Source organism: Octopus bimaculoides, chromosome 14 (assembly GCF_046866305.1).
Source record: "Octopus bimaculoides isolate indiv1 chromosome 14, ASM4686630v1, whole genome shotgun sequence".
NCBI lineage: Eukaryota > Metazoa > Mollusca > Cephalopoda > Octopoda > Octopodidae > Octopus > Octopus bimaculoides.
The window spans coordinates 22,954,631-22,979,988 of NC_142941.1; the positions used below are offsets into that span (position 1 = coordinate 22,954,631).

At 33.4% G+C, this 25,358-nt stretch overlaps 1 protein-coding gene across 1 annotated transcript; it reads left to right on the forward strand.

Annotated features, from left to right (window-relative positions):
- The first annotated feature begins 175 nt into the window (after positions 1–175).
- On the forward strand, positions 176–10,536 carry LOC106884038 (uncharacterized). The gene is made up of 2 exons (XM_014935249.3): positions 176–266; positions 6,973–10,536. Exon 2 carries the CDS (start codon positions 7,103–7,105, stop codon positions 8,543–8,545), a length of 1,443 nt encoding a protein of 480 aa, XP_014790735.2. The 5' UTR covers positions 176–266; positions 6,973–7,102; the 3' UTR covers positions 8,546–10,536.
- Positions 10,537–25,358: the final 14,822 nt, after the last annotated feature.

The window sequence follows — 25,358 nt, forward strand, 5'->3', positions numbered from 1 at the left end:
AACATCCGGGTAAAATTTGTTATGAAAAAATATCCGGATTAAATTTATTGCTAGTTTTGGAAATATGTTATTGAAATATCGGGAAATTTACTTGAAAATAATAGTAAATTTAAATTTTGGACAATATTAGTAAATTGTAACTAAAAAGATAGAAGGATAATTACAATAATTATAATGTTGTCTCCCCTTGACTATTCATGTCGGCAAGTAGTTTCCCCCCTGCTGCTGCTACTGTTATTTATTTCCCCCAGGTTAAATCAGAAAAGGTAAGTGTGTAACTTGGTTAGGTAGACTTAAAGGATATATGAAAGAATAGATGTATCAGTTGCAAAACCAGAAATACTTTCGATACCTCCTATTGCTATAGTTTTTGATTTAGTGTAAGCTGAAGTTTAGCTGCTGACATGACAGCAACTCGACTTCAGTGTCACAGATGTTCGAAATGACTGAAAAAAAAGAGCTTGCTTTTAAATAACTTGCTTCGTGTCTGATTCTACCATATCTTCAATGTTATTTTATTAAACTGCCTCTCGTTTTCCTAGATCATTTAAGAATACCTAAAAAATATAGCCGTATAGAGAACAAGGGACAGTTCTCTAAATCTAAACTGCTGTGTATCAGTGAACTCTTCTATTTTATCGATGTTTTTCGTATTTATTTATTTATTTATTGCGGAATCCCACAAACTCTTAACCCTGACAAAATGTCATTCAAGATGTTTTAACTTCTCAACTTCTATCGCCATATGTCCCTTTCGCTGGACACTTCTAATAGTCTTTTCCTTGTATTTAAATAGCCCAGAAGCTACTTTCTGCTTATATTTTTGTATTTATTAAATTTTATTTTCTGTTTTGCTTTTGCTGCTGTAAATAATCATAATCGCTGATGTGTTTTATATAAAGTTTGTAACCGTGTTTCAAATGTTTAACTCCATCAGTTTTTGTTCGAGCACGTCACTTCACGCTTGCAGGCTCTCGCTTTTTATTGGCATACTTACAGTTGTGTTTCTTCTATTATTATAGCCAACAACATTATCTTTTTTCTTCTCTCTATCCTCTTCTCATTACATTAATTTCATTCATATTGAACGGGCATCGGATAGAAAGCAGAATTATGTGATCTGTTGATTCTCACCTTAAACTGAGAAGGAAAATTTAGTACAGCAAGCCCCTAGCTGCATCAGTAATGAAAGGTGGTTTTCTTATAAAATTTGTGTATAATTCTTTATAATACTAGTAAAACTAATTGCTTAAAGTGGGGCAAATTGATTGTATTACATTGATCTGTGATAATTGATTGTCTTCCGTGATAGATTGGTGAAAATATTTCGAGTTAGAAGAAAGATAATTGTTTTTTTTTTTACAACATAGGTCCTACACACACATAGTTATTTCAAAGCAAGTTTAAGAATAACAACGGAACATTTACTGCTGGGGAGTCAAATATTTAAAAATTTATTTTTGACAGGGACTTTAAATTTATACTGACGGATTATTTAACCGAGTTGAACATGTGTCATTGTTTTAACGTCCACTTTTCCATGTTTATAAGGGTCAAACAAAATGTTGAGTGAAATTTTTCCTACAATCGGATGGGCTTTTGTCACCAACCCTCACCTATTTCCTGGCAAGGTTATAATTCCCTGGATTTATCAAACAATGAGCGGTCCGGACATGCTTTGCGTAGAGAATTGTAAACAAATGACACTTTGTTTGAATAGTAGATTTGCTTGAAGTAGATTCTCACTAACTCATTCATACTCTCCATTCAACCCTTCCCATTAGCAAAACTATTTTTTTTTAATTCCAATAATTTTGAATTCTTTTCCAGTGAATTGCATCAAATCAGTTTGCCATCGTTTTTTTTTTTTTTTTTTTTTTTCCACAATTGCTGTCTTAAAACACTTGGATGCTTATTACTGTCCCATCCTACCCTAGGTTCTGCTTTTGTAATAAGGGTAGTAGCCGTAATTGAATTTAAATGAATGTAAACTTTTTTTTTTTTTACTTATAAGGATACACTTTATTATTGTAAATGAAAGTAATGATTATGATAGCACACATTTATTTTTTATAATTAAAATATGAATAACTGGAGTAGCACAATCTATTAATATGATTCCTGCAACTGATGATGACTAGCTGCAAGTTTTGCAATATTTGGTTCCAAATTTAATAAATGAAGTCATAAATCCCCACATTGTGCTACTTCAATTCATTTTCTAATTGTTGGTCAAAATTTAATTTTGTAACCCAGCCAAAGGTCAGACATCCTCAGTTTAATTAAATCTTGTATCCAAATCTTCCTTCAGTTGTTTTTAATGTGCACACCAGGTCCTCAGATTATCATCTGAATAATTGAGAAAGACTTTTTTTTTTTATGGAAACTGACAGAACTCATGTTGACTGCAATTGAATTGAAATGGTTTCATTTCATTTGCAAATTCAAGCAGTTCATCCTGTCATAGATATCTGCTATCTCCATGAATTAAGTTAATGTCTTTGGCTTGTTAGTCATCATGATTTCTAAGTAGAAATTCAAACTAATGTTATCAAGTTGGAAGAAGTATTTTATACAGGACCCTTTATGTGAAGAAGGAGTGCTTTAAAATTTTCATTATCTCTTCACATAAATGATGGAACAGCTTAGTGTTTAAGGTCTGAGCTTTGATTTTTGCTAATAATCATTATTATTAAAGCTAAGCTTGAAGACAGTTGTCTACTTAGTTTCTAAGAAATAAGGTGTTGCTGATGTATTTCACAGGAAATTGTGAATAGATTAGGCATTTCCTTTTACATATATAGCATCAGACCAGCTTGGAAACCTGTTATAGGTGGTATACCATTAGTTGTGCATGATAACATACTACTGAAGAGAATATTTTATCTTAAAGGTAACCTTTAAACTTCAAAAATTGTTTTTCTCTTTGTATCCATTTTCAAAGATTTACATGTAAACCATCAATAAAGTTTCATTACCACACAGTTGATTTGCTAAAATTATATGCCAAATGCTCTCTTTCTGCATTTCATGCACTTCTCATTTTCACTATCCTCACTCATTTCATCAATATTACTAAGAGGAACCAATTTTAAAGTATCTGTTTCTACTTTTAAGGATTATGGTAAGGAATATCAGAAACTAGTGGTATTACTAAAGTCTCTCTGATTATGTTTCCACATCAAGCTATTAGTTATGATATTTCATGTGAAGTAATGAGACATTTGTCAAGTTTCGGATTAGATTAAAAAAATATATATATATATCCAAAGTATGGTGTCTTTCACACATCTTTTCCGTCTTTTTTAACATGAACATTTTTTGGATACTTTTTCAAAAAGTTGTCTTTTAGGCACAATGATTTCATAGTTTCCACAAATATCCCACATATAATACTGATGATCCACAGGTAGAGCAATAACTCCATGCTGCAGGTAGTTTATAATTATCCTGATAAACTTGGGTTTTAGTTCCTTTTTTTTTTTTTTTTTTTTTTTTGCTTTGGCAAAACTGTTTAGCAATTTTCATTCATTTTTCCCATTTGCTCAGAATGATAAGAAATATCAGAAATTTAAAAGGAACTGTAGTGCTAAGGTCTTCCAAAATTGCCTTGAAATAAACTTGGATTTCGATATTTACTCTGCTTTTGGTGAAACTTTGTGGTGGGCAGGGCTGGATGCTGTTGTCCATGTACAGGTGGGAAACTTGTGTCTTTGGGTGAGTGAATTAATTGGTGGACACTCAAAATGGATGACACCCACTATAAGTTCAGATCAATTCAGATTATGATATGTTTGATTCCTCAATTCTTAAATCTACATACATGGTGCTTCACTCATTGATGAGTGAAAGGGTTGACCATTCTTCTGGGGATTAAGTTTATCCTTTTTTGTTTAGCAACAGTGGTGCTGAGATGTTTGAGATTTTAATAAACGGGAATAAGCTGTAAAAAATTAGGGATTAGGTTGACCTGTCAACTCATAAATATTGGTTTGAAATTTTGGCACCAGGCCAGGAATTTTGGGGTTTGGGAGTAAGTCGATTACATCAACCCCAGTACTCAACTGGTACTTATTTTATTGACCCCGCCCCCTCAAAAGGATGAAAGGCAAAGTCAACCTTGGCGGAATTTGAACTCCAAGTAAAGACGGACAAAATACCACTAAACCATTTTGTCTGACATGCCAGCTTGCTGCCTTTGTCAACTCGTAAACGTTAAAACAATGCCATGCTGCTGCTCATACATTCTCAATAATGGATGACATTTTGTTTCAAGACATGGCCATTTAATTGTATTAAGAAATTGTTAATAAAAACCATCACGGAAAACTTTACATCAAGATAGATTTACTTATACTGGTGTTCCCAGAGATCATTTGATTGAAAAATTCACACCACCATGCCAAGAAAGATGTCAGGTCTACACCAAAGATCTTTGAATCGTAGTGCATGGAATGCACTCAACCCTTCAACATTCTGATTACTCTCTCCAATGTAATGCTTATTTATTTATATTGTTTATGACTTAATCATGCATTGTCTCATAGCTTCGAAATCTCAATGGTGTGATTATTTATTTTTAGAATGACATTGTAGGATAAGTCTGAGAGATCAGATATGGCTAGTTTGAACATAAAATAGGTAGAATGTTTAGACTGGATATGGTCTGTTTAAACACTTTTTTAAATAGGAATAAAAATTACATTTGACTAAAACCCCTCAAGGTGGTACCCCAGCATGGCCACAGTCCATTGACTGAAACAAGTGAAAGACTCAAGATTTAATCTATTAAAATATAATCAAATTTGGCAGCACATTCAGTTGTTCTTCCCTTTTCCTTACTTCACTGACAATTTACTTACGGCCATACTCAAGCCTCTAAACACCCCCTCCCCATAATATTTTGCTCACCACCTCCTCATAACTGCAAATTTCTTCTTCTCTAAGAACATTGTGGATCCTGTTGGGAAACACTGCATTACATGCTTATTGGTGTTGCACAAAGCATTCACTTTTTGTCTGTAGGCCATATTGCATTTCATGTCACTTGGTATCATAAACTTAGCAAGGTTTTCTTAGTTTATTTATATTTTTTATGACTATGATCATAATATTGTATTGATGGTACATGATTTAGAGGAGGAGGATTTGGTCAAGGATTGGAACTTGTGAACTGACTGTGTCATTTTTATTATTTTATTATTTTACTTGCTTCATGTTCAAACTGGCCAAATCTGGCCCCTCACACCTATTCTACAATGTCATTCAAAAAATAAACTATCACATCATCAAACACTTGAAGCTACAAGATAATGCATGGTTAATTCAAAACAATGTAAATAAATAAGTATTACATTTGACAGAATAATCTGAATGCTAATGGGTTAAAGTTTTATTTCTTATTCATGTAAGTTTATTGGGAATTTGAATTTCTTAGTGCTGCTTCATCAGCAGTACATTGGTTTTCATTGTCATATTTATTTCTTGTTGATCATCATTGACACAATCAGTTCTGTGACCTGTTTTCATTTTCCTCAGCAACATCATCCAGCAGATATTTAGTGTTCAGTTAGATTAGTTAAGAAAGTTATTGGCCTCATTGAATATAACATACATGAATTTATATATATATATATATCTCACAATTTTATTCTTGGTGTTTATATTATTTGAATGGCTTCAGAAATAAATACTGTAAACACTTAGATGTAAAGAAGAGATAAAAGAAAAGGGCATCCTGAGATAAAGCGGTTAGATCAGATTAGTGAGATCTTACAAATAAAATGCCAACAAACAACTATAGCTTGAAGGACTAATGCAAAGTTGTGTCATTTATACGAGCAGGAACATTTGTTGTTTTGTAGTTGATGAAATCTAAAGGTCATTATCTACCTTTAATTTCCAACCTAGTGACAAGTAGTAGCAAATATTCTCAGTTCAGAAATAGTTTATAATAAAAATAAAAGTGAGAAACACTTATTTGTTCCTTGCATTAAATATAGCCTTTAGAACACAAAATGTGAAATATATGTTTCACATTTTCTGTTCTAATGTATCCATAAATAGGTCATCAGTGCCGTTCCTTTTTTTTTTTTTTTTTTTTTTTTTTTTTTGAAAATCTTGCCTTATTTCTGGCTGCATGATTAGTCAAGTGATGTAAATATATGTTTGTATTTTAGATATATAATAATTCTTGCAGTGAATTTAAATTCCTGATTCACAGACGATAACTCCAGTATTTATCCATTCAATAATAATATGGATAGATTAGATAAATAATTTCATTTTATTTCAAAATTTATATTTGCTCTGTAAATAATAATTTGATCTTTGAAATTGTATGAGGACTAGATTAGTTTTAGATATAGATGATAACTCTTATAATCAGATTAGAATTATTAACATGGTTGGAATCTTTTCCATAAATTTCATCATTCTTCTTCATTCTTGATCTCTTGGTAAAGTTAAATTGTTAAAATAAGCCAACTTCTGTACAGTGTAAATCTCTTTATTAAGCCTGTAGCTTTCAGATTACTTTGTCAAATTTAATGCATACTTATTCAAATTTTAAAAAATTGATCATGCATTATCTTGTAGCTTTGAGATTTCAATGATGTGGTTGTTTATTTTTACATTGACATTGTAGGGTAGGTATAAGATGCTGGATCTGGACATTTTGAACATAAAACAGGTAGAATATTTGGGCCTGATAGAGCCAATTTAAATGCTAATGGGCTAAATAAAAACAACTGATATTTCTATTCCTGAATATAATTAGTACTCATAAAAAATATTTTTTAATAAAATTATTATAAGCAAACTGCTGTTTCATGTTATACATTTAATTGCTAATAAACCTAGTTATTTCACTTCACTTGTTTATAATTTTTTTCTTCATAAAAGTTTTCATTTATTCAGAACTGTATGTTGATTAATATTAATAATAGTTATTAATTTTTTTATATTATTTAGTGTAAAGTCTGAAAAACCTTGCTGTCAATACTGGAAGCTGAAAAATTTGTTCTACTATTTGTCTAAAAGTAATCCCATAAAATCCTTACAGTATTTAATGCCTGAAAGTTGACTTTATGAAGGTAGTAAAATGTATTCTGGCCAACCAGTTTATCCAAGTTTTGGGAACCATTATAATTATCACAGTTGTGGAATCTCTTATCCTTCCAATGACCAGGCTCAAACATACAAGAATGTACCTCATAACTCAAAGAAACCATATAAATGTGATGTATGCCGAAAAGGTTTTACACTAAAAGCTTATTTAAATAAGCATGAATTAGCTTCAGCAACAGGAAAACACTTCAACTGTGCCTTCTGTGGGAAAGTATTCAGCCAAAGAGATAAATTGAAGAATCATGAACACACACATACTGGTGAAAGACCATATACCTGTGAAGTATGCTGTAAAGCATTCAGTCAGAGAACACATTTGAACAGTCATAAACGTATTCATACAGGAGAAAAACCATTTACATGTTTGATTTGTCGGAAATCCTTCTCACAGAAATCGCATCTTAATAACCATGAACGTACCCATACAGGGGAAAAGCCTTTTATGTGTTCTGTTTGCTGTAAGGCATTTAGTCAAAGAACACATCTCAATAGTCATGAACGTATTCATTCTGGTATTAAACCTTTTGTTTGCTTAATTTGCAACAAAGCATTTGCACAGAAGGATCATCTCAACAACCATGAAAGGATTCACACTGGAGAAAAGCCATTTAAATGTGATGTATGTAAGAAAGCATTCAGTCAGAGGACTCATTTGAATAATCATAAGCGTGTTCATACTGGAGAGAAACCATTTAAGTGCAGTGTATGTCAAAAAGCATTCAGTCAAAGAACACATTTAAATAAACATCAGCATACACACACTGGAGAAAAACCTTATAAATGTGAAGTGTGCAAGAAAGCATTTTCTCAACGATCACATCTTAAAAAACATGGACATTCACACATAGGGGTATCAAATGACACTGGTATGTCTCAAAGACGAAATCAAACACCAAACCAACTTCAGCTGGAACCTATCTCAGCAGGTACTGGCAGTAGTGAGCTTCAGCAGCCAGCAGCTGTTACTACTGCTCCTGCTATGGGATCAATGTGCACACATCATCAAATGGTGGCTCCTAGACCAGATCATAATCATGCATGGGTGAGGGGATTCCCTGTGTCACCTACATCATGGACAACTACCAGCTGGGTAACTTCAAGCAATGTTCCTTCATGTACAGCTGGACACAATATATCCCCATGTACAGGTGGACACAATATATCTCCATGTACAGGTGGACACAATATGTCCACATGTACAGCTGGACACAATATATCCACATGTACAGCTGGACACAATATATCCACATGTACAGGTGGACATACAATGTCACCATGTTCTGGAGGACATGATATATCCCCATGTATTAGTGGACACAACATATCCCCATGTACAGGTGGACATGACATGTCCTCATGTACAGCTGGACACAACATGTCCCCATGTACAAGTGGACACAGCAAGCAATCAGATTAGATGTTTTATTCAGTCTCTGTTAAGTTTCTTAAATTTATTAGACATTAAAAGAAATTACATATATATATTGTTAATTAATACTATATTGCTATGATGTTTAGGTATTTTACCTCCACTTCATTTTCAATGCAGAAAGAAAGGTATTGTTATTTAATATTTTACAAAGGATACATTTTCCTTCTAATGAGAGTTATGTAATTATCATAAAACATTTTAATATATTTTATTTTCCTTCAGATTGTATTATCTCGTAACCTTTTGTTTTATTCTACTTTTTTTTTTACTTATGTTTTATTTCAAACAATCAATTGCTAAAGCCGCTGCAATTATCATAGTGAGCAACAGAAATAGTAATGCTCCTTATTATTCTAAATGTTTAAAAAAAATTCTATTACTTTATTATTTGTGCTTTCAAATGTTCAATTTTCTGTTTAAAATGTGTGTTTTGCTGCATGAAAAGACAAACATTTCTCATAGTTTCTCTTACAATTTGGCAACTTTTTGTTTTTCAATTTTGTTGCTTTATCCAATGCTACATCGCTCTATTAAACAGTTATTAATATGGCATTTTATACAAGACACACTTTTTAAACTTATTTTATCCAACTGCTACATCAACTTATTTTTTTATGATTCATATCTGTGTCAAATCATGATTGTATTCCACCCTTCAATTTTCATCACTTTCATTTTCTTATAGTTGAAAGATAGCAAGACTAAAACATTCTATAAGTAATTATCCCATTACCTCCTGTAACCTTAGACATATGATGTTATAGTAGGCGTTTATTTTATTTTGCTTTATTGATCCCCACCCCAATGATTTAATTATACGCTCCCTATCATATGTATATATGCATATATATTAGGTTGTCAAGAAAGTTCTTGTGGTTTTTAACCTTTAAATTCAGATGCACATATCTTGGCTCAAACAAAACTTTATTAATCGAAATAAACACCATCAGAATCAACACATTTTTGCCAACGTGAAACAGGTTTATTTATGCCAATAGTGTAAAAATCCTGCATTCTGGTGGCGATGAAGTCGTTGAAGGCATGTTTGGCATCGTCTTGGCTTTTGAAGCATTTCTCACGCAGGAAGTTGTTGAGACACTTGAAAAAGTGGTAGTCGGTAGGCGAGAGGTCTGGTGAGTATGGAGGATGAGGTAGAGTTTCGTAGCTGCAGGGTCAGTTGTGCGACGTGCAGCTGAGCATTGTCGTGGAGAAGAATTGGTCCTTTTCTATTGACCAATGCTGGCTGTTGTTGTTGGAGTTTCTTATGCATTTCATCTATTTGCTGACAGTACTTCTCTGCCATAATAATTTCGCCTGGATCCAAAAAGCAGTGATGGATGAGACCAGTGGCAGACCACCAAACAGTCACCATGACCTTGTTTTGGTGCAACTTTGGCTTCGGGAAGTGCTGTGAAGCTCCGTTGGTATCCAGCCACTGAGCTAAGCATCACCAGTTGTTATAAAGAATCCACTTTTCATTGCAAGTCACAATCTGGTCGAGAAACGGGTCGTTCTTGTTGCATAAAAGAAAGGAAGACGACACTTCAAGACAGTGTTTTTTTGGTTGTCGTTCAATTCGTGCGGCACCCATTTCTCAAGTATTTTTGTTTTTCCAATCTCTTTCAAGTGGTTGGAAATTGTCATGTATGTTACGTCTAATTCAGAAGCAAGCTCTCGAACAGTTGTGCGTGGATTGGCTTCCACTAAGGCTCTTAGTTGATCGTTGTCAACATCCGATAGCCAACCACTATGCTTATCATCTTCAAGACACTAGTCACCGCTACGAAATTTGTTGAACCACCGTTATGCTGTATGCTCATTAGTGGTTCCTGGGCCAAACGCATCGTTGATATCGCGAGCTGCTTCAGCAGCTTTTTGGACTAGCTTGAACTGGAAAAAGAAAATTGTGCGAATTTGCTTTTTGTCCATGTATTTAATGTTCCAGAAAAAATGGCCTAATTATTCAAAAAGAAAAAGAGTAACGCGATTAGATAGAGCGAAAATTGGGCTTTAAAATGATATATAACGTCAAAGTAATTTAACAAAAGTTAATTTGAAAATACTTCATTTAAAACCAAAATTGAAAATTCCGCAATAACTTTCTTGACAACCTAATATATATATATATATATATATATATATATATATATATATATATATATATATATATATATATATATATATATATATATATACATATATATATATATATACATATATATATATATATACATATATATATATATATACATATATATATATATATACATATATATACATATATACATTTATATACATATATACATTTATATACATATATACATTTATATACATATATACATTTATATACATATATACACATTTATATATATATATACATTTATATATACATATATACATACATTTATATATATATATTTATGTATATTTATATATATCCATATATATATATATGTATATATATATTATTTGCACATATATATATATATATCATGTATATTATATGTATATATTATATATATATATATATATATATATATATATATATATATGATATATATATTTTATGTTATCTATATATATTTACATATATATATCATATATATTATATGTGCTCCAGCATGGCCACAGTCAAATGACTGAAACAAATAAAAGAAAAAAATATATATATTATATTGTATATATATGTATAATATATATATATATATATATATATATATATATATATATATATATATATATATATATATACATACACACACATACACATACATACACATAGGGTGTGATGAGTAAATTGTTGGTATTTTATGTTGTTTTTAATTTCACGCATTGTTTGTTTCTGATTTTGTCAACTACATACTATAGTAGGGTCTGTTGGGCACCATCTGTGAGGGAAAACAGCACCATGACACAATTCGCTCTGCCAGAAATTTGGAAACGACATACTGTACTGCTTGGCATTCATGCCAGAAGCTCCAATAAGAACATTGTAGAGAATTTGGGTGTCAGTCTGGGGACATGAACTGAGAGTGATAAAAATAAAGCATCCAGTCATTATGGTATTTGAACTGATCACTGATCACTATTACCAACATATGTTTCTTCCACATTATTCCTCTTCTTGGATTTATCTTAATGCATCTATTGAAACATGTTAGTAATGTGGTGTTATAAAGCACTTAAATAACATCTTGTGCGTTTGTCTCCATTTTCCATTATTTTTATATATTATATATTATATATATTATATATGTTATATATATATATATATATATATATATATATATATATATATATATATTATATTATTTTTTAAAATTCTTGTATTTGTTTTAGTCATTTGACTACAGCCATGCTGGAGCACCACCTTTTGTTGAGCAAATAAATCCCAGGACTTATTCTTTGTAAGCATAGTACTTATTCAATCGGTCTCTTTTGCCGAACTGCTAATTTACAGGGACATAAACACACCAACATTGGTTCTCAAGCGATGTTGGTGGGGACAAACACAGACACAGAAACATGTGCACACACTCACACACACATACGACTGGCTTCTTTCAGTTTCCTTCTACCAAATCCACTCACAAGGCTTTGGTTGGCCCAAGGCTATAGTAGAAGACACTTGCCCAAGGTGCCACGCTGTGGGACTGAACCCGGGACCATGTGGTTGGTAAGCAAGCTACTTACTACACAGCTACTCTTGTGCCTATATATATATATATATATATATATATATATATATATATATACCTCAATTCTAGATGGAGCAGAAGAGGTCAGAAAAGGGTCAAGTGGTGGAGACCGGTTCGGCCTAGCTATTCAAATATGGATAAAGTGGATCGAATCCACTTCACGCCTGCCAGGTTCCTATATATATATATAAATATATATATTTAATATGAGTCTAGGACATTTACCCCCCAATACAATCGCCCCTGAGGACGACAGTTGATGATTTAAAATGTCTTAATATATTGGAGAGAGGGTATTTGTTCTAGGGGGTAGTTGACAGGGGGAATTATCCTGATACATTACATTTATATATGATATATATATATATATATATATATATATATATATATGATATATATATATATATATATATATATATATATATATATATATGATATATATATATATATATATATATATATATATATATATATAATATCTCACTTAAGCATTGTGATACTAATAATCTGGTGCTGAACTCAATAGTCGAGTACAGAGTGGTAATTAGAAAATAAAAATGATTAAGGAATAATGAATTATCGTTTGAGCTGTTACTGCTATAAGATGTAGTGGACTCATAGTGGAGTGCCTGAACACATGGAGGCCTTAAATATGAAGTACAATTTATTTGGGAAAAACAGTTTGACCCATGCATACACTTAGAAGAGTATTACCAATGAGAAAATAATTATTTACAGAATGGAATCCAGGAGTTCCTCTCATAATAAGAATAAAATTAATGTTAAAGTGTGTATAATGATAGGTAATACTTCAATGTAGAGAAACAGTAATTTGATCTATCAGTAAAAGTATATGTATTCATATACATACACATATGAAAATATACCTATCCTTATACACACTTTAATATTAAACTTATTCTAATTATGGCTGGGGCTCCTGGATTTCATTTTCACATTGGTAAGGCTTTTCTGTGTTTATGCATGAATGTAATTGTTTTTCCCGAATAAAATGTACTTCATTTTTGAGGCACTCAACTATGAGTCCACTACATCTTACAGCAGAAATATCTGTAAGCTAATGAAGTTCATAAGATAATTGTTTATTCCTTTGTCATTCTCATTTTCTTATATACATACATACACACACACACACACACACACATATATATTACTTGTGTGTATATGTATGTATATACAGGGTGTTTAGGCTGAATTTGACAGTTTGCATAAAAGGAAAAGAAAATATAAAATCCCATTCAAAAATAAAGTATTTCAAAAAATCAAAAAAATATCAACTAGATTATGGCTGGGAGATAACAGTTTATTCAAAGTAACCACCCTCAACTTCTACCACAGCCTCAAGTTGGCTCCAGAACCTGGCACATGTGTTCCTCATTGTGTCCCATGGGAATTTTCTTCACCCCAAATGCGAACATTATGCTTATTGACTTTGCCATTCATATGAAATATGGCCTCATCAATGAAAACAAGACATTCCTTGAACTCAGTTTCAAGTTTCTCTTGCATATCAACACAGAATTGTTTGCGCTTTCACTTGTCATCTGCTGTTATGACCTGAATGAACTGCAGCTTGTAGGGTTTCATTCGCAAGCGTTTCCTCAGGACATGCCAAACTGTAGTTGGAAGAATCTGGGTTTCCAGACTTGTTCTTCTTATGGAATTCTTGGGGCTTTGCAAGAGTTTTTAGTGAACCTGCTCGACTGTCTCTTCCGATGTTAGTGGTCATCCAGATCCTTTTGCCCTGCACAGACAGCCTTCCTCTTTGAATTTTTTGTGCCATGTACAAATCTGCATTGCCGTTGGTGACTTTTTAGAGAACTCTCTCATGCATGCTGCACAGTCTTGTTCGACTGTGTTCGAGCATACTCCAACACACAAAATGCCTTTTCTCTTCCAGTGAATGCCATTTCTATACCTGAAAAGATAAACATATCAAACATTAACCATAAAATATTAATTTGTTTCTACACATGCTGTTAAAATTTAAAGTCATTTGAACAAGAACTGGCAAAGTTATTAGATTGCGAAATTATATCAAATTTTTTGAAACGCCCTGTATATATATATATATATATATAAATTGTAAATGCAAAAATAAAAAGAAAACACAAAGGATTCTGCGGTACACGTGTTTCAAGCTTTACACGTATATATATATATATATATATATATATATATATATATATATATATATATATATATATATGTATTTATGTATATATAAGACATAATATATATGTATTTATGTATATATAAGACATAATATGTATTTATGTATATATAAGACATAATATGTATGTATATATGCATATATATATATATATACGTATGTGTGTATATATATATATATATATATATATATATATATATGTATGTATTTATGTATATATAAGACATAATATGTATGTATGTATATATGCATATATATATATATATATATATATATATATATATATATACGTATGTGTGTGTGTATATATATATATATATATGTATTTATGTATGTGTATATGCTTGTGTGTGTGTGTGTATGCATATGCATGTATGTATGTGTGTATTAGGTTATTAAAAATGAAATGTCTGATTTCAAATTGAAATTTTATTTTATTTTATCTCAAACAAGAAGCAGTGCAATTAATCAAAGTATGTGCCTAAACTATCAACACAGTTTTGCCATCTTAATGGTAACTTCTTTATGCTGGCAGTGAAGAAGCCTGGAGGTGAGAGGTGATGAAATGGTGAAAGGCTGTTTTCACAGCATCTTGAGAATTGAACGTTTTTCCTTGTAAGAAGTGGTCCAATTCCTGGAAGATGTGATAGTCAGTTGGTGCAAGATCTGGTGAATACGATGGGTGACAGAGAATTTCCAAATCCAACTCCTGTTTGAGTTGTGTTGTTTGTGTGACATGTCATCTTGTGTTGTCTTGCAAGAGGATTGGCCTGTCTCTATTGACCAATCTCGGTCATTTAATTGCAAGCTCCCTCATCATTTCATTTAATTGGTTGATGTATACATCCACTGTAATTGATTGACCAGGTCTCATAAAGCTGTAGTGGATGATGCATGCACTGGACCACCAAATTGACACCATTATCTTTTCTTGGTAAATATTCTGTTTTGGACTGTGTTTCAGTGCTTCATCTTTATCCAATCATCATGCCAAACACTTGCGATTGTTGAAAAGGATCCATTTTTCGTCACCTGTAACAATACAATGCAAAAATGGTTTGCCTTTATATGCCATGACAGCAAAGAACAGCAAGTTTTGAGACAATTTTTCATCTGATGCTCATTTAATTCATGCAGGAACCATCTATCCAGCTTCTTTACCTTATTGATTTGCTTTAGATGGTCCAATATTGTTGGAATAGTAATGTCAAATCTTGCTACTAATTTATGCACAGTTTGAGATGTATCCACTTTTACTATAGTTTTCAGTACATCTTTATCCACCTCGGTCGCAGTTCTCCCATGTGGCTTATTTTCAGGATTAAATCACCAGTACAGAACTTCTCAAACCATCAACGCATTGTGTGTTCATTAGCCACATCCTCGCCAAACACCTCATTGATGTTTCAAGCTGTCTGCGATGCACTGGTTCCACAATAGAACTCATATACAAAAATAACATGAATTTTTGACATGTCCATGGATTCACAAAAATTGATCTGAAACAGACAATCAAACAAAAAATTGCATTAGAAACTGTGATGATGTACCTGCACAATAAAACAAAACCAAGAACTGTTAAGGTGAAATGTCAGAGATAGCAAATCTCAAACTTAGTGGTTAAGGAAATCAGACATTCCATACTTAATGACCTAATATGTATTCATATATATGTACATATGTATATATATATATATATATATATATATATATATATACATATATATGTATTTATGTGTGTATGAGTATATATATATATATATATATATATAAGTGTGTGTTTGTATGTATATACATCTTCTCTTTAGATTTCATTTTGCACCTCATTCAACCAGTTTTGAATTGGTAGAAATCTTACTGATATAGAAAAATGTTGAAAGTGAGAAAATAGCTTCTACAATGCAAGAAGTTTTTAAAATCTAGATTTTATCAAACTTTCTGCACTCTTCAATATCGCAATGCTTCAAGCAAACTACAACGCTCTTATATATTTTTCTTTTCCTTTCATTTTCTCTCTCTTTCTTGTGCTGTTCCCTCTAAATATTAGTTTTTACCCATGTATACACTCCTCACAGTACTGCATATACTTCATTTACATCCATCTCAACAGAATATTGTTTTCCACTCATTCATTCTCTCTTTTCATTAATCACTTTTAACCTTCTCCTAGTCTATTAGTCAATAGAAATTACACTGCTCTAGCATTGGTAATGATACCTACAGATTTCCACAGTTTAACAAATGTTTGAAGAGTCTATGATTCTCTGTTAAAGCTTGTTAATAGCATTCATATCATATTTTTAATTCAAATCCTGCTGAGGCTGTCTTTGTTTTTTATATCTTCAGCATTGATAAATCAACTACCATAACATATTGGGTTTATTTCAATCAACTATACCCTTTCCCTACAAACATGGTCCTTGTACCTTGCCAAAATAAATCATTATAAATTGAATTAACACTGGTGTTTGACCAAAGCATTACCACTATGGTTATTCTCAATTCTACGCTTTAAAAGTACCCTCTGTAAAATCCTGGTTTTCCATTTCATGCAGATTTATTATAATTACATACAAGTTCTTATTTACCACTTAATCTTTCCCAAATAAAATAAAATTTCATTTATGCAATTAAATAAAATGAAACTTTATAGACTTTAGAAAGGAAAAAAATGGAAAACCCTTTCTTTTCTTCAAGTAGGGATTGTTATCAAGCTTGAATAACTTATTTTTTTTATTAAATAAAGTTTGTGGTTCTCACTAATCCAGACAGTTTTCTCATTTTTGGTCTTTAATTACTCTAAGGAATGGTTTTACTCTTTATAATCAATAATGTGTCACTTTGCTTGTGATTAACAAAAGCTTTAAAGGTTTGAACCATGCTTTTTAAACCACTCTAATGCCAGGCCTTTCATATAACTTTCCTTATGTTTTAATTTCTTTTTAAGAATTCAGAATATAATTACATTTCTTATGCAGTATTCTTTAATCTGCATCAGTTAAATAAGATAAAATACTGAAATGTGAAAAATCAAATTGAGAAAAATGAGTTAAATCCTGTAAGTACTAAATTACAAATTTTAAGTAATAATACACAGAAAAGAAAACAATTTACTTGGAAACGACACAATAGAACACATGTATTTGCTTATATCTATTATTTCTTATTGACAGATAACCACATAAAACCTTTGTTGCTTGCTTTCTGTTTATATTGTTTAGAATTTGAAAAAAAAATCTAGTTTCAATACATGGTATCTATATTAAATGTTTATCTAGCCAACTCATCCAGTGTAAAATAAATACAAAAACACTGTAACTTCATCCATTATATAAAACAACTTTTCTATTCATTGAATGGGAAGCAGTGAGATTTATGTGCACTACCTCATTATATGATGCCAATATGCTATCATTATGTAATAAATTTGAGATATTGTGTAGTTTTGTTATAATAAATGATATTGAACCTCTAATTAGTTGTTGACTTCTTAGGTAAGAATATTTTTGTTGATCCTTGATTTTGCACATACTTTATGTTTTCTTATTTTCCATTTTCTAATAACTGCGTGGTAGTTACTGCTACATTCTGCAGGAATAATTTTTACACTGGCTGTTTTCTTTGCTCTACTAGATAAAATTAAAGATTGATTATTTCATTAATGAAAAAGAAATTTAAGCTCACAAACAGAAAATATTAATACTAGAAACATTAATTCTGTAGTTGTGACTGAATATTGCTGGTTTCTAAACATTTGATGTTAAAAAAAGATTCTTCTAGAAAACAAATGCTAATTAAAATATTTTGTCACGTTGATATGTGTGCTTGAGAAGACCCGGCAAGCCAAGTGAGATTGTAGCCATGGCTGATGCCAGTGTCACATAACTGGTCCATTTAAAAGTACCATTCAATCATCAGGCAATATGTTGTGCTTAAGAAGGCCTGTTGAGTCAAGTGAAAAACGTAGTCGTGGCTGATGTCAGTGTCACCTGACTGACACGTAAAAAACACTGTTCGAGCATAGCTGATGCCAGTGCCGCCTGACTAGCTCCCATGCCGGTTGCACATAAAAAGCACTATTTGAGTGTAGTCAATGCCAGTGCCACCTGACTAGCTCCCATGCTGGTGGCACGTAAAAGGCACCATTTGAGCGTGCTTGATACCAGTGCCACCTGACTGGCCTCCATGCCGGTAGCACATAAAAAGCACCCACTACACTCTCGGAGTGGTTGGAATTAGGAAGGGCATCCAGCTGTAGAAACCTTGCCAAATTGGAGCCTAGTGTAGCTTTCTGGCTTGCCAGTCCTCAGTCAAAACTGTCAAACTCATGCCAGCATAGAAAGTGGAAATTAAACGATGATGATGCACTTTGTATTTACTTAGTATTTTTGTCACGTTGCACTTAATTTGGGATTCAGTTCCACTCTGGCGTTTTAGGCAAGTGTCTTCTATGATAGCCCTGGGCTGACCAGAACCTTGTAAGTCAAGTTGGTAAACAGAAACTGATAGAAACCTATTGTATACATTTGTATGTGTATATGTGTTTGTGTCTCCTTGTCTTGACATCATGCAATGAGAATCATTGTTGTACAAGCAATGTTACTTATTCTCAGTCTTCTGTGAGAACATGTCCATTGACAGGAAAATATTAATGCTTTGAAGAGTTGAGGATTGGTGACAGAAAGAACATCTGTCTCAATGATTCTCATTTAACCTATGCAAGCATGGAATGGTGGCCGTTAAAATGATATTTCTCTTTTTAGTGAAGTATTCCCTTATGTATTATTGATATATTTGCTGAAGTATATCAATGAATTGTTAATACCTGCAAACAAAGCAAAATGAACATAAAATTACATTAATGACAATGGTGCTTCTGGTGGCATTGGTGTTAGCTGTGTGGTTGCCAATTATTATAGGTTAATAATTTCATTATTAGGAACTCTTAACTGTAATTTGTTCTTAGAATTTTACTGTGTTGAGAATGAATCATCAAATGAGAATTAATTAACTAAGATGCATTGCTAGTGTCTACATGCTGAGGGCATCCACAAATTTACTTGTAGCTATTCTTAAACTTCTATGATACATGTTTTCAGTGGTTCTTGGATATAAATACAACTGTTTAGTAATGCAGGAACTGAGTGCTTATAATGCTTCTTATTAACATAGCTGACAGTTACTCCATGAATGTGTGGTTAATATTAAGAAGGGTATCCATCATTATCATCATCATCATTTTAACATCTACTTTTCCATGCTTGCACAGGTCAAACAAAATTTTGTTGAGACAGATTTTCTACAGCTGGATGCCCTACCTGCTGCTAACCCCTACCTGTTTCCACATAAGGTAATATTTCCCCCAAAACTAGGAAAAAAAGACACTGCTTGCATGATGGAAACATTCGTTTACAACTATCATGCAATGACAAAGCAAGGAGACATACAAACACACACACATATACTACATATATACATACATATACACATACACATGGACATATATACACACAACAGGTTTCTTTCAGTTTCCCTCTACCAAATCCACTCACAAACCTTTGGTTGGCACTGGGCTATATAGAGAAGACTCTTATCCAACATTCCACATCGAATTTAGGGTTATGTAAGTAGGGAAGCAAACTATTTCCTTCCTTGATTACCTGAGTTACTGTGTACTCTCAGCACTTGTTCTCTTTGTCTACTTCTGGCTATGGTAAAGGCACTTATCCAAGTTACTATGCTGGAAGATCAAACCCAGAACCTAACAGATGGGAAGCAAATGTGTTCACCTCTAGGCTATGCCTGCATTAACTGTGTGGTTAAGAAGTTAACCAATGAACATTGATTGCAAATTTTGGCACAAGGCCAGCAAGTTTGGAAAAGTGAGTAAGTCAATTACATCAACCCCAGTGTTCAACTGGTATGTACTTTTTCAACCCTGAAAGGATGAAAGATAAAGTTGACCTTGGTGGAATTTGAAATCAGAACATGAAGATGATCAAAATGCCACTAAGCATTTTGCCCGTTGTGCTAACGAATATTATTAGCAAAGGACATAAACATTGGTAAGAAAACAAAGAAAACCAGTGTTTTTCAACAAAAGCACTGATTTTTGTTCAATTGAATAAGATAATGCCTTGTCACTGTTGCAGCTATAAATGCATCGAATCACTGATTAGTCAATAGTAAACCTGTAAACAGTGATGCTATTGTTTCCAAATAGCAATTTAAAATAAGTGAAAAGCTTTAATGAAACTGTGTTAATATATAGTCAGTGTAAACATGAGATATTAAAGAAACATGGATGCAAGTATTTCTTGTAGGCTTATAGAATTAGCTAAAAGCTTGCACTGCAATACTTGAAACCAACTAAAAAAATGGTTTAAGTCAATGGTTCCCAAAGTGGGTGGTATTGCCCCTCTGGGGACAGTGGAACGTTCCAGGGGTGGGGCAATAATGGGCAATTCATGTAAAAACAACAAAATAATGGGTTCATTAGGTTAAGTTTATTTATGAAATAGTTGCTTTGAATTTGCTTCAGAAAGAGGTCTGTGTTTGTAATGGTTAGTTAGAGTGGGGGGTGCTAGGAATGTGGTCAGGGTTTCAAGGGGCTGGCAGTCTGAAAATGTTTGGGAACCACTGGAAGTGAAGAATATGAGTGACTATGATTGACTGAGATAGTATAACCTAAGAAAAATAATTGTTAAATGCATGGCTGTATGGTTAACTATATTCCTGGACAAACCAAATCCTTGTGAGTGAATTTTCCACACAGAAACTGGAAGAAGCCCATCATGTATGTATATTATCATCATCATCTAATTCTAGTTTGAGCATGGGTTGGATGCTTTGATAGGATCCAACAAACCAGAAAACTATGGCGAGCCTCCAATGTTTGTTTTGGCATGGCTTCTACAACTGGATATCCTTACTAACAGCAGCCATTTTACAAAGTATACTGGTTTGTTAATGTGGAAATATGAACATGTGCAATATTGGCAGAAACAGCTAACAGGCATTAATCGTCATCATTTAATGTTCATTTTCCATGCTGGCATGGGTCGGACAGTTTGACAGGAGCTGGGAAGGCCAGGAGCCACACCAGGTTTTATTGCCTCTTTGGGCATGGTTTCTACAGCTGGATGCCCTTCCTAATGTCAACCACTTAACAGGGTTCACTGGGTGTTTTTTAAGTGGCACCAGTGCTTTTTATGTGGCACTAGTGCTTTTTATGTGGCACCAGCACCAACAGGGTTACCAAATACCTTGCAAGACAAAAAAACTGGGAGTGGGGAGTTGTACTGAGTGAGGTACAGCTTTGTGCCAGTTGAAAGATTAAAGGTATAGAGGGACAGAGATAGGTGTTTTGCTGTAAAATAGATATATGGATACTCTAATTGGAAAAGAAGAGAGATGAAGTTAGAGAGTAAATTAAAGAGAGTGACAGAAAGAGAGATGATGATGAATATGTTTTAGGACATGCTCTTGAGGGTGGTGAGAATAGGTGCAATTTGGACTGGATAAGTGGAATGGATTGAGGTGACAATAGCAAATGCTGGAGAAAAATATAAGGAAGCCAAGCAGTAGATATGTGAGGGCATTGAAGGTGATAATAGATAAGTGAAATGTTAATGATGGAGAACAGCACAGGGGAGAGAAGATACAGAAAGGAGGTCATTGGTGGAGATAATAGGTGGCGGATGATAATGGGAAATGATCAGGGGTGACAGAAGAAAGGCAACTGAAAAAGCCAGGGGATGTAGTAGTGCCTATTCTGCTCTCAGGGTTAGGGAAGTGATGGGTGTTAGGGGAAAATGTTGTCAGGGCAGAGAGGATAGAGGTGGGTGCAAAGCTCCTCATGGACAAGCATTACAAAGTGGTTTCAGGATATCAATTCTGTTGTGGTGTGGGGGTTTTCTTGAGTATAGCAAGGTGCCAGATGTCTCAGTTCTTTGTCATCTCCTTTGTAAAGCTTCATCCTATGTCTTCCTGGGTTTCCCACAAGTTCCATCCACTTTAAATGATGAGCACTTCTTTATGCAACTGTCCTCATACATATGCATCGCATGACCAAACCAGCAGAGTCTTCTCTCTTGTACACTGTATCTAATTCCTTTTATGCCTAATTGTTCTCTCAGTACACTAGAACTCTGTCACACATATGCACTAACATTGCTTATCCAGCAGAACATACTAGCTTTTTTCCCATGTCTTCTGCATTCAGAGCCCATGACACAGCTCAACCTCATTTTTTACCTAATCATACTGGAGATTTTATGGACAAATATTAAATGCCTTGATGACAACCTTAACTACTTGAAACTACTATAGTAAACTGTCAATTCAATAGTCACACTGAGCATTCTTTGAGTCATAGTGGAGCTCTATAGTAAGCTTTCTATGAGAAATAGCTTCATAATTAAATTCCTCCGCTCATGAAGTTTCATGAAGACACCTCACTCTTATATTGAGAACAACTCACCCAGACTGCAAGAATTGTCTAGTAAATTGAAAATGTCAAGGAAGGACATGGTTTTGAATGTGAATGTGACCTGTTTAGGAAGTTAGGGAACCTGAGCAAACTTGCTAGTGAACTACATAAAGAAGATGTAAACTCAACTTGTTGTAGCAAAGGCAATGCATCTGAGAGAGCTGTATCTCTGAATAAAAGCTGACACAATGTAGAAAGAACTCTTTAGTCCTGACAGATAGCCTCTTTAATGTTAGTGGCATGATACTAATTGCTTATAAGGGATTATTACATTAGGGCTACATACAGTAGTGGGATGGCCTGGTGTAGCATCTATCCTTCAGCTATCATCAAATATTGCACCAAACTCTCTTTCAGATAAAGAAAACAGTACCAAACAATTCACACTTAACTGGAAACTGTCTTCTCCTTGTTAGGTTAAAAATTTTAGGGCTGCCACCATCAGTGTTAGCCCAATTAAAGATAAATTGGGAGAGACTATAGAGATGTTAGAGAAGGGTCAAGTATTGTGAAAAAGAGGTAACATGGAGAGAGACTCAGGAAATCAGGAAACTTCAGGAAATCAGCCACCTACCTGATCACCAACTACTCAAGTGAACATGCAAGCCAAATAGACTTCATACTCCTCAAGAAGCAGGATAGATAATTAGATGTAAATACTTAGTCCTTCCCTCGTGGAGAATGTACCACTTAACATAGACAAGCAATCAGTAACTTCAAGATAAGAGCATGACAGACTTAGTGATACAAGACCTTCTGATGAAGGACAATATGGAAGTTGAAAGATCTTGACTATGCATAGATTCAAAGCAATACAAGTTCACACATGATGAGAAGGAGAGAAGACAGGAACTTAAAAAAAAAAGATAACTGATACTTTCTACGATGTGATCTGCTGTGATCCACGTGCCAGATCTGTCAATGGAGCAATGGTGTGTGGTAGTAGAAACAGTAAAGCAAATAGAGCCAAAAAGCTAAGAAAGATGAGAAGTTTGATGGAAGACAAGTGATCGATATATCAGGTAGCTAGAAGAGTAGTTAGACATCAGGTATACTTAACAAGGAGAAAAACTGAAAAGTAAGAGGTTTGCCAATGTTCTGCAGCAAGAAAATCAGAGGCGTGTGTTGTTCAGGACTGAAAAGCAGTGTCAGGATGAATTAGGATGTACATGGGGGAGAAATGTGTTGGGAATGTGATGCATTTGTCCTCTTTAATTCTGAAAAGAAAAAAAGACATGAAAATGCTACTTAGAGGAGTCACTGAATGACAAGATTGTTCAGGTAAGAGTGGAAGTGCTCCAAGTATAAACAGACCCAACAGAGGGACCAGCTAAAGAGGGACTTGCTATACAGCTGAAAAGGAGATTAAAGATTTGAAGGTGAGAAAAGTAACTGGACCACCAAAGATAGTCACCAAGACACTGAAAATATCCAATGAAATAAGGCATGCTCTATTTACTTGCATAATTAGTCCAGTTGTACAGTGAGAGAACTTGCACAATGATGGATGTCATAGTATTATTGCCAATTGTTATAAAGATAAAGGAAATATTCAAGAAAAAAGCCACAATAGAGATATCAAATTTATAGATCAACTTTTGAAAACTATAGAAAAGTTATATCATAATTAATTAGGAAGAAAATTTAACTTGAAAGAAATGTAATTCAATTATGTGTGTGAACAAATGTAGGATTTCTAAGCTAAGGGCAACTCATTATACATAGCATTTGTTAGTCTGGAGAAAGCCTTTGACAGCATATCATGATCTGTTGTTGACCAGTTGCTAAAACACTTAGCTGAATGGCTTGTCAGAGCTATGCAAGCTGTATACAGAGATGCTATCAGTAAGATGACAGCAATGAATTCAGCAATGAATTTAGCATGTAGGTAGGTGTCCATCAAAGTTTAGTTCTTATTAATTTTATTAAACAAGAGAACTTGGTTTAGTTCTCTTGTTTAATAAAATTCTCTGCTAGGAGGGGTTGTTTGATGTTCATGAATATGTTGAGTTTGTATCTGGTGATTAGTAGAAATCACTGGACAAAGGAGGACACATTTAGTAACAGTTTCTTGATCAATAGCTGCTGGTGTCATATCTGTATACACACACACACACACACACACACACACACACACACACACACATGCATAGGTGTTCACCAAAGATCAATCCTCAGCCCCCTTCTTGCTCATCATAATCCTCCAGCTGTTAACAAAGGAATTCAAGACAGGCTACCCCTGGGAGCTCCTCTATGCTGACAACCTTGCTCTTATAGCTGAATCACTACCAGAAGTAGAGAAGAAGTTTCAGGTATGGAAGTAAGGTCTAGAATCAAAGAGCCTTAAAGTTAACCTAGCAAAAACCAAAGTCTTAGTAAGTAGGAAGGCAGACAAATCACAAATCCCTTCAGGTA